Source organism: Equus asinus, chromosome 3 (assembly GCF_041296235.1).
Source record: "Equus asinus isolate D_3611 breed Donkey chromosome 3, EquAss-T2T_v2, whole genome shotgun sequence".
Classification (NCBI taxonomy): domain Eukaryota; kingdom Metazoa; phylum Chordata; class Mammalia; order Perissodactyla; family Equidae; genus Equus; species Equus asinus.
In genome coordinates, this window is record NC_091792.1 from 107,565,133 (window position 1) to 107,576,787 (window position 11,655).

Here is an 11,655-nt window from a genome sequence, read left to right on the forward strand (position 1 = left end):
AAAGGAAGAGGGAAGGAAGGAGGGAGGAAGAAAAGACAATCAATTATCCAAAAACTAGGCAATGAAAATCTAAAGTTAATTATATTTTTGGAAAACATTACATTTGAAACTTGAGAGCTAGGATGGCCTCACGACATAAACAAATTTACACAGTATTCATGTTTCTTTTAATACTTTTTAACCCCATACTCTCATTGACTAAATTAGTCAGGTTTGTTTTCTATTTCTTCACTCACAATCTCACTCCCAAAAGCTTTTAAGTGATAAATATCATTTTAAAGTGACAATACTAAATAGACTATTAGTACAAACCCTTTCAAAAAAGTAGATATAAATAGTCCTACTATAACTTTTTTTTTTTTTTTTTCTGAGGAAGATCGCCCTGAGCAAACATCTGTTGCCAATTTTCCTCTATTTTCTATGTGGGCTGCTGCCACCTCATGGCCACCAAGAGGTGTAGGTCCATGCTGGGAAACTGAAACTGGGCCACTGAAGTGGAGAGGGCCTACCTTAACCACTAGCCATGGGGCCGGCCCCTAGTCCTACTATGTCTTTCAAAGTGTGCAGACTACACCTTTTTTATATTCCTTTCAATTGTCAAATAAAGTAGAGCCGGCTACATGATTTCTAAGTAACACTAAAGCTTTAAAATGCCTTAATTGTGTGTTTTTACTTGCAAAATTAAAACACTGTCTTCCACAGGTTTTATGGAGGTACACAGGAAAGAAACCAGCCACATTAGGAGCCAATACTCGGCTCTATGACTGGATGCCACAGAATGATCTTCTTGGTAAGACTGAGAGAAAAAAAAGCTGTGTAGTTGAATGATGGATAAGTTAAGTAACTTTAACAACAAATAAATTTAACAAATATTTGATAATTTAAAGTTTTCACATTTTACTTTCAGTTTTAAAGCAGATATAATTAAAGAATTGGCCATTAATTTTACAGATTCATGCTTCCTCTGGTTCACAAAAGAGCATCTTCAGTTAAGACTCTCGTTACTCTTCCAGTTTCAACCTCAGTTCAGATATCACCTCCTCAGTAAAGTCTTTCCAGACTACACAGAGGGAATTAATTCTGCCTTTTCCTGGGGTCACAGCTTTATGAAATAACAAGACCCCATGTGCTCCGCTTTTGTAGAAAACACCACCTTCTTTATTGAGTTATCCTGTAGATTTTCCTCCTCTCTCCCTGAAGTTCTTTTAATATGTTATAATGAAATCCTCACCTTGTTCTCCCCCAATTCCCAAACTAGGTCATCCCAAAGCAAAAGCTTTTATCACTCATGGTGGAACCAATGGTATCTATGAAGCTATCTATCATGGGGTCCCTATGGTGGGAGTTCCTATGTTTGCTGATCAGCCTGATAACATTGCTCACATGAAGGCCAAAGGAGCGGCTGTGGAGGTGGACATAAACACAATGACAAGTGAAGATTTGCTCAATGCCTTGAGAACAGTAACTAATGATCCTTCGTAAGTACTACTGCTTTCAAAGGCTTACCATTGATTATATTACCCTTCATAGTGGAAAATGTACAATGTTTCATGCCTTTGTAACTGGTCGATTTTCAAATAACAGCTGTAATATGACCAATACAAAAACTACTTGATTATTTTGTTTCCCAAATTGCTGAAGTAATTTGCTAAAATTGGGGAAAAAAGCTAAGATTTCAAATATTCTTTCAATGTTTTTCAAAATAAATAATGTTAATGATTACATAAATGTTCACATCTTTTTCTGGATAATATGCTTATTTTTATAAATATATATGCTTATTTAAATATTATAGCCATTCAGTAAGTACAAAATTGGAAGTGATAATTTGCCCCATATTAATTATTCAAAAATAATCATTGTTAAAACTGACATATACCCTTCATCAGTATGTACATATATAGGGAGAGAAGAGATTAGAATAGTTAATAATTTTTTAAATATAGATTGGTACAGTGTGTGGATTTTTAAACAAAATTTTAAATTTTATTTGATTTAGCTTAAGATAAATTGAAATGAATCTATAAACTATGTTGAGCTTTAGATACAATATATCATTATATCTCAATTTTTTCTCTGAAAATCACACCAAGGTTAGGAGTAATATAATGTACGTATATTTAGTTTTGAGTGTTTATTTTTAACTATGTGTTTTAATTTTAGCCAGTAACAGTTGAACTTATGCTACGGGAGTAATCTTATTTCAAATATGTATTACTTAAAATTTTAATTTGTAAATATTTATGGCACTTATTTTCTTCACATTTATTTAGTCTTTTTTGCTATATTTTAAGGGAATCAGTAATCACCATTGAAATAGAGATTTTTTATTCCAAAATATTTGGATTCATTCTTAACTGAATATATTATATAGAATTTTCTTTCAATAAAGACTCATGGATATTGACTTCCCTGAGATCATGTTTAGCCATATTTGCTCATTGCCCTGATATGAAAATGACACCTATCTGAATATAATATACTTAGCTCTCACTTTCTTTTCTTCAGAACTCTGTAAGTACAATTCATGGTCTTCTAGCATTAAATGCTGCTCTAGGATTTTGAGGCCTAGCTGATTATTTTTTCTTTTTAAATGTTTCTTTTTCAGTCTGGAAAAGAAATTTTTTTTTTTTAATTTAGAAACTTAATTGTGATGTATCTTTATAAATCATTCCCTACAATTTCCCTGGGTTATAGTGTATCCTTTGAACACCATTAATCTAGGATAAACATTATTCAATTTTTCTTTTCAGAAATTAATTTTTTGTCTTTTAGTGCCACTTTTTTTCTCCGTTTCAGGGATGTCAGATTTCAATGTACTCTATGTTAAAATACTTTGATTTGTTTTCTTTCTCTGTTATTTCCTAATTCTTCTAATCAATTTTTACTTTTATTAATTCCCTGACATTTCCTCGAGTAGTTCACAAATTAGTGAATTCACTTTTTCTCCATGAACATTGCTTGCTGTTTCTAATTCCGTTATAATCCTTTAAAGCACTATTTTTAACAATTTATTTCAACAGCTCACCTTTATCCTTTATCACATCTCCTTGTTTTATAATCTGATTTTTATCTTATTTCATAATCCTCATGTTCTTATTATACTGAAAATCTCTTCTTTTTTGAATTAGGTACTATGCCTAATTGCCTTCTAAGTTTGTTGTTTTTATGTTTTTTTCTCCAATATTGTACACATTTTTTCAAGGAATGTTTTTCATCTTGTCTCAGTATTTGCTCTGACTTTGTATAAGTGCCTTATACTTAAACTTATTTCCAGGTTATCTCAGAGTCAGTTATTTTTATTCAGAGGCAAAACTTGAAGGCTAGTTGTAACGTTCCATTCATATTACTAAAACAAGGAGGTAGAGGAAAAGGTAAACTCAGATGGAATTTTGTGCACCTAGTCGATGTAAAACCAAGTGTTCAAAGACCTAGTGCTTGGGTTTTCCAGACAAAGGAGTCAGTGTATTAATTTCCAAAAGGGAGACAACACTCAATATTTGCCTCGAATCCATCCTAAAAAGTCAACCCTGTTTGCCTAATTTTCCTTCCCATTCACAGTCCAATTAAATGACTTTTATTAATATGCATGTTTGCCATAATTTTCAGATTATAGATATCAACTCAGGAGCTGAGTAGGGGGTTAGGATTCAGCAAGGCTTAGCATGATCTTTTGTTTCTCGTAAATGATGACTTTCATGTCTAATCTATTAGATTGTTATCAGTTTGTTGGTTGCTGATAATTTGGTTTATTTTACTAAGTATCAGAGTAGTTAGGGTCTATAATTATTTTTAATGCTCTAATTCATTTCACAGAATGCTCATTAAAGTTTGTTGTTGATTTGAAATGATTGATGCAAAAGATAGAATGATAAATACTCAGAATTTTCCAAGAAAATACCTAAAATTATTTATTCTAAAAATATCCTAACATTAACCCTAAACCTAATACTAATTCTGAAATTATCTGGGAAGAAAAAGAGTCTAGTGTAGATTTTACATGTAGATGTATTTGTATTCCATTTTCCTATTTCTTAAAGGAATTAAAGAGCACAAAATATTATATTCAAATACATGTCATGATAATTTCAATTATTCATAATATTATAAGATAGTCATAACACATTAGTGCAGACTAAAGTAAATAATCATTTTATTTATGAGCATAGTCCTTTATTTTCCTATCTCATTTATAGGAAAGCATACTTTATTTTTATTTGGATTCACATACGCAAGTTTATCGATCTAGTGTAGGTGTATTTCAAATTTAAATCTCTATCTATAAATGGAGAAAATCTTGAACAAAAATGTGATTTGAAGAGATAGGCTTTTATCACCACTGTAGTTTGCCTAAAAAGTATTAGGATGAACCATGTGAAATTACACTTTTTCTTTTTTCCTGCTTTTTTCTCCCCAAATCCCCCTAGTACATAGTTGTTTATTTTAGCTGTGGGTTCTTCTAGTTGTGGCATGTGGGATGCCACCTCAACATGGCCTAATGAGTGGTGCCATGTCTGCACTCATGATCCCTGGGCCGCCGAAGCGGAGTGCATGAACTTAACCACTCGGCCACAGGATGGGCCCCATGAAATTACACTTTTGACTCTACTATATTTTAATACACTTGAAAGAGTATATGATTAATCTTTCTCACTATGAACAAAAAAGAACACAAGTAAATTACCCCTTGCTGCTGGATCTACTGTACCATGTTCACTGGTGATTGATGGCCACATTTCTCTTTCCCTAATTCCAATAATGTCCTGCTCACACTAGGACATTTATTCACGAATCACTTACCTTCTGTCATCTTCATGTTTCCATGTTGGAAATCGTATTTAACACAAAACCAAAGGGAAACACACTGATTCTGGCTCAGCCACTGAGAAATGTCAAGTGAAAACATAACTTGTCTTTCAAATACATACTTATGCCCATTGTTGTTTCAGAGACCATTAGAGCTATTAACTCTATAACTTTTGGTACTGTGATGCCACATTGATTAGGGGCTCTAATTCGAGTGAGATATTTCTATTTACCCTAAAAGCCTAAAGTTCATCTTCTTGCCATTTCTAAAATTACCCTAGCATCTCCATCCAACTTTGACATTGCCAATATAGACAATGTCTGTTGCATCACAAACATAAAAGTGTCTGCAATGGAGGGATTCTTACAGTGCCAAGATCTCAGATGCTGCAAAAATGACTTGCTGATATTGACTACCAATTTCCTGTGCTTAACTAGCCAGACATTAGAAACCATGCTTATGGAGTTTTTAATGGATATTTTCCCACAGTATTGGGTTAGTCATAATCTTGGTCTTGGAACAATCTTGGAAATTAACTTTACACAATATTAAAATTTCTTCATAGAAAAATTGGGCTTATTTCATTTTGTTTTGCTTGCATTTGATCACATGCTGTTAAGAATATATTTCTTCCGTGCTTTTCCCTTAACAACTCTTAAAACGCTATGCAACCAGCTAAGTTCATGTCACAGCAACAATTAAATTTTTCCTACACAAAGGCATAAAGATACATGCACCTCTGTGTTCATTGCAGCATTATACACAATAACCAAGACTTGGAAGCAACCTAGGTGCCCATCAAGGGACGAATGGATAAAGAAGATGTGGTATTTATACACAATGGAATACTACTCAGCCATAAGAAATGATGAAATCCGGCCATTTGTGACAACATGGATGGTCCTTGAGGGTATTATGCTAAGTGAAATAAGTCAGAGGGAGAAAGTCAAATACCGTATGATCTCACTCATAAGTAGAAGACAAAAACAATGACAAACAAACACATAGCAATGGAGATTGGATTGGTGGTTACCATAGGGGAAGGGAGGGGAGGGCAAAAGTGGTGATTAGGCTCACATGTGAGGAGATGGACTATAATTAGTTTTTGGTTGGTGAACATGATGTAATCTACACAATCTGAAATATATTACAATGTGCATCTGAGAGCTATATAATGTTATAATCTAATGTTACTGCAATTAAAGAAATAAAAAAAAAAGAATTAAATTTTTCCTTAACACATCTATGGCTTTTGGCTTACATCGTATATAATGTATATCACATACTTATCTTTAATGAAAACAAAAGCTCTAATTTCTGTCTATGTTTTTGTCTACCAGTTATAAAGAGAATGCTATGAGATTATCAAGAATTCACCATGATCAGCCAATGAAGCCTCTGGATCGAGCGGTCTTCTGGATCGAGTTTGTCATGCGCCACAAAGGAGCCAAACACCTGCGGCCAGCCGCCCATGACCTCACTTGGTTCCAGTACCATTCTTTGGATGTGATTGGGTTCCTGCTGGTCTGTGCAGCAGCTGCTATATTCCTGGTTGCAAAATGTTTTTTGTTTTCTTGTCGAAAATTAGGTAAAACAGGAAAGAAGAAAAAGAAGGAATAGATCTTTCTAAGTTTTGTAAAGGCCTGAAAGGGCAATCCTGTTCATTCTAGCCACAATGACCTTAATAAAAACACATCATCTCCATCCTGTTTTCAAAATTCCCACTCCACCTTAGCTTAGAGATAAAGCCTGGAATTCAACAAGATCATTAACTAGTGAGCATGCTCTTTTCTTCCTTTGTCTTTTCCCAGGTGGCTTTACCTTCTTCCTCAAACTTTCCTGACAAATATATGCTGAAGCTGATGGATGTAGAGAACACAGAAGAATAAAATTCATAAGTTCTCCTAGAACGTGCAACTTAGGAAATTATCACGGGATATTAATATGTTATAAAAAGAGTAATGATTTGATATTTCATAAAAATAAGCTCTCTGCTTGCCTAATGTTACTGGGGTCAGAGCATGAATTGATAATAACTGTGATGGCACATCGCACTAAGAAAGGTCTATAAATTTCCATTGAACTCATAGATAATCATGACCTACGCCCCTGCCTTCAGTCAACAAGTGTTCTCGAGTGCCATTTAGTGCAAGAGTCTGGGCATTTCCTTCAAACAAAAGAGATGGATTGAGTCATTGTTTTTTCTCAGGGAAAGAGAATGTTAGCAATATGTTAAAGGTGAAGAAATCATTTTTAGAGGAAATAATAGGAAATATAGAAAAAAATTTAGTACTTTTATGAAATTTTTAATTAACAGTACAACTGATAACCTTAAAGTTAAATGTCAATTCATTATATTTAAAAATCATTAATACTCATAATCCATAATCACTATTTAAAATCAAATTCAGTTTTCTGTCAAAAAACAAATATTTACCTAAAATATAAGATCATTATATTATTTTCCAGTGTGTATCTTCTACAAATTTAAATTCATCAATTAATTGTTATGTTATGGATATAAGATGTTAGCAGATCTGCTCAGTCAAGGATATGTTATAGTAAGTATTTACCCAAAGCACTAATTAAAGGCAAATGATCATGTTTGAATCAGCTTTCATTAATGTAACTAATTTAAAAGTAGATTAAAGATTGTGCTTGCTTTATTATTTATAAATCATATGTCTAACTAAAATTTTAATTTCATATTTGATATATAATTGAGGCAATAAATTACATCCATTGGCTTATTGAAAATTTTGAAATTCTTATTCATTTCATTCTGGTATATTAAAAATTACTTCCAATTTGACAGTATAGTGGAAACATACAAGTGCTTCTTTTGAATATGTATATTATTGAACACGCAAATAAATTCTACAATTTTTTGTGAAGGCTGAAAATGTATTTGTTAAATGTTAACATTTTTAAAAGTTGATTCATGTTGATGTATTTTGACTTTTGTAATTTTATTTTGTTTTCGGAAGAGCTGTTTATGCTTGCTCTACACCAAATTTCTGCAGTTAGAATGCAGGAAATGGCTAAGATCTAATGAGAGGTGGGCTGGCCATCCCTGGGGCAGGACACTACCTATGTTCTGCACCCATTTGGGTTCTGAAACTGGACACCCATTGCACACTAGACTTGCTTCTGCTTAATAGTTGTTGCTCACCTGGTCTCTCACCTACTGCTCTCTGATTATCTATAGGTTTCTTCCTTTGCCTGAATATTATCAGAAGCCAGCTGGCAAAAATTCCTGGGTGATACCAACTGCGTTAGTTAGTGTAACGGCAGCATATACTTGGATTAAAAAGTAAGCTGAGAATGGACTTTCCTAGCAATTATTCTTAACTGTTCGGATGAGGAAACTCTCATTCCTAAAAAGCAGAAATCAAGCCTCGTCATCCAGGGTATTTTTCCACAGCTCTTACATTCTCAGATCATAGAGATGCTCAGGAGGCTGAACTTAATGCTTTTACTTATTTTGTTTATAAACATTCCATGTGCCCCTTATCCTTTGCCAGCATCTCCTCTAGTCAGAGTTCTTCACCTGGTAGAATGATCCAAATCTTCATCCACTCCAAATGAATGTGATAATATGCCCTGTCTGAATCATTTACCACAGCTCTCCACTGACCTTTACTATTGGGCATTAGAGTATTAAGATGTGTCCTGGTAGTCTACTAGATACTAGACATAATTTTGCCTACACTTATCATGTGTCAGTAACCTGGTTTATCATTGGTGTTTTGGACTATTTACCACAGCCAGGTGAGTAACACCTTCTCTGATTGAATTCTGAAGCAGAGGAGCTCTAAATAATCAAGAAGCATGCACAATTTCCAATATAAGTAAATTATGGCTGTATCATTGGGTGGAAATATTCTTCTCTTGAGAAATGCACCTTCCAAACTGCTTGACTCCAAGTTGTAATAACGGAAGACAAACTTGTCTGAGGAAATAGTGAAGCACACTTGTTAGAGGACCCATTCTCACTTTCAACCCCTTGAGATCTGAACCCATGTATTCAAACTAAAATCTTGATTTAAAACGTACACTACGTCCATTAAGACAGCACTTGAAATATGTAGGGTATTGTTTCCCAGCTAAAACCCTAAAAAGCTTTTAACAGCTACTGGGAAACTTGATAAAATCAGCATATTCCACGGACATTAGATTTTGTTGCATTTCCTAGTCATACACAATGTTAATATCAATACTGTGACTTTTACTAAGACTGCATGTCCATGGTTTGTGATGCTGACAGAAATACTACAGAGAGGTTAGGAGGGGGAAATCTGTTATTTGGAAATTAGAACTACTTCTATGAAGGAAAACAAATGCATCCTCTAGGATGGAAGGTGACCAATGCAATCTTCTACCTTCTGACTGGCTAAAACTCTAGGGAGTTGTGCCATATTGGGAAGGAGGTGAGGAGATATCCTCTATTAACAGATTGACCATATAACAGTTGGAGTAGCCAGACAGCCTTGGTGAGGTGAAGTCTATGTTGTGCAGCCATCCCATTCTCCACTGCTCCTCTGTATATAAGCTTTACGATCAAAATCTGGAGGGTTGGAAAAAGACACTGACATCCACAGAATTGCTAATGCAGAACACCTTATTATTGAGACAGTTGTTAACATCACTTGAATTCTGGAGGGAATTCCCATAGAATATGAGTATCTTCACAATATATGCAAATTCCATGAGGTATATCCACATAATTCTACCTTAGATATTCTTGCCTTTAATCTTCCTTCTGATTCTTCCTATGTCTTTGGTCAACCAATCAATCCATTAGTTAATGCCCATGAATCTGTAGATCTGTAAAGCAGGTCATTTTTTCCTCCATAGAAAGGAGTTATCCAGATATACTACTTGAAATTCTACCCCCTAGGAAGGGTTTGTTTCACCATCTTTCAAAAATGCCTTTCACTGAGGTTATAACAATGGCTACTTCATACTGCTGCAAGAATATCATGCATAAGCATACATAAATTGCCACTGAGGATCTGTTTCCTGCTTTCAATTGCTAATTTCACCATAAATCTGAAGTTGGGGATTGACTGAGATTTATTTAAAGACATTAGTAGGTTCCATGACAGTATAAGCCACCTGCAAAGACAATGTCCCTACCCGTTTTTCTGGACTTGCTCTGATCTACTGTACTATACACTATATCTATTTAATTATAGAATGTTATTGCTAACATTCAGTCATATTCTGTTATTATCACAACATAACAACCATCATAAGTAGCACTTGGTGCCCATGGTCAGGTGTTTGGTCTCAAAGAGAACTCAATAATAACTCAGGACTGTTTTTTTTTTTTTTTTTAATGGAAAGAGATGTCAGGAAAATGGGTTATAGTTTTCTCCAAAATCCTAGGATTGTTTGTCTGAATATTGTCAAATGTGAAGTGCACATTAGTCCAAACCGTCGCCTTTGCTTTCAGCAGGTCCCACCCTGGGGTTTTTTCCTGTAGTGCTCAGACTCAGGCAAGACAAAAACCAGTCCTTCGGCAGCCACCCGATAATTGAGAACATTGGACATATGATTCAGTCCTCCCCCCAATCCCCCCAGCACAAGAGAGAGATTATGGCAAAAGGCACCACATATTTTTCTTCCAGCTTTAATGTGGTTGGTCTCAGGATTTCCCAGAGTGTAAGAGCTCAGCTGGTCTCTGAATTTCTCACAAAGGGAATTCATCTGTGTATTGTTGTTGAGTCAGTGCACCTATTTGGAGAAGGAGGGTCCAGGGCTTCCTATCCTATTATCTTTCTGAGGTCAGCATCCCTATGGATTTTCTGAGTTATAAGATGAATATCACACAGTGACCATGGAAAATCTCATCTAAAGTTATATTATCTATATACCTATTTATTATTTCTTACATATAGGCATTTCTTATTTCATATATATATGCTTATATGTAGGATATATCCTATATATTAATAAAGGGTAAAGCAATACCATAGTAGCCGCCTCATATAATTTGTGCCAAAGATAATATGATTAATTAGTCAATGTCACAATTACCTGAATGTTAAATCACTCTACAATTTTGGTCTTGTGGCTAGACTTGGTAATTTTTCTGAATTATATCTTTGATGGTAAAGAAATCCATTCAGCCTCCACCATTATGAGTTCCAGCAATTCCCAGTGAAACTGGGGACTCCAATTCCATTGCTGCATTTCTCAGGTTCATCTTTTACAAAAGAAAACCATGACAATGGTTTTCAAGGAAGCTGCTGTGCCTCTCACCAATGCATTTCCGTGGTATAGTGAAATGACATCTGAGCAGCTTCTACTTGATAGAGCCTCTCTAACATTCCAATCTCCCTCAGCCTATAGAGTCTTTCTCATATAGTATATCAAAGAGGTTCTGGCATTTCAATTTTATTAACTAAAAGCCACAATTATGTCCCAGCTTCAAATATTCAACCCAACAGACTGATTTGGCATCACTATTTGCTTGGATCAACACATTAACTTCAAACTCAGGGATAAGAGTAAACTTATGTGAAGTTGGCATGATTCAGTCTTACTTTTTTTTTTATTGTTTTGATCTAACACCTTGAAAAATAGGCCTCTAGTTCATTCCATCAAACTGATAAAATATTGATTCTTTTTGCTGTGTAGGTGAGCTTCTCTCAAAGCAAACTTTATTATTCTCCACCCGGGCTGAAGCAATAAGGAATGGTAGAGTTGGGTCATGAGAAAAGTATAGATGCTCTTGTTGGGTCTCTATTCCAAGAGAAGTCAATAAAAAGTCTTTATAAGGTAGTTTCTTCAGCTAGGGAAGGAGAGTAAACTTGTGCCATTAAGAGAAGCTCAAGGTGTTT

At 34.6% G+C, this 11,655-nt stretch overlaps 1 protein-coding gene across 2 annotated transcripts in view; it reads left to right on the forward strand.

Moving 5' to 3' along the window:
* LOC106838827 (UDP-glucuronosyltransferase 2A2-like) overlaps positions 1 to 7,564 on the forward strand; it is a 56,845-nt gene extending 49,281 nt beyond the window's left edge. For both annotated transcript variants that reach the window (XM_070505719.1, XM_044766098.2), the window contains 3 exons: positions 703 to 790; positions 1,259 to 1,478; positions 6,148 to 7,564. In XM_070505719.1, coding sequence (XP_070361820.1) covers positions 703 to 790; positions 1,259 to 1,478; positions 6,148 to 6,427 — 588 coding nt within the window. In that variant the 3' untranslated portion in view covers positions 6,428 to 7,564. The remainder of the gene's footprint in view (positions 1 to 702; positions 791 to 1,258; positions 1,479 to 6,147) is intronic.
* Positions 7,565 to 11,655: the final 4,091 nt, after the last annotated feature.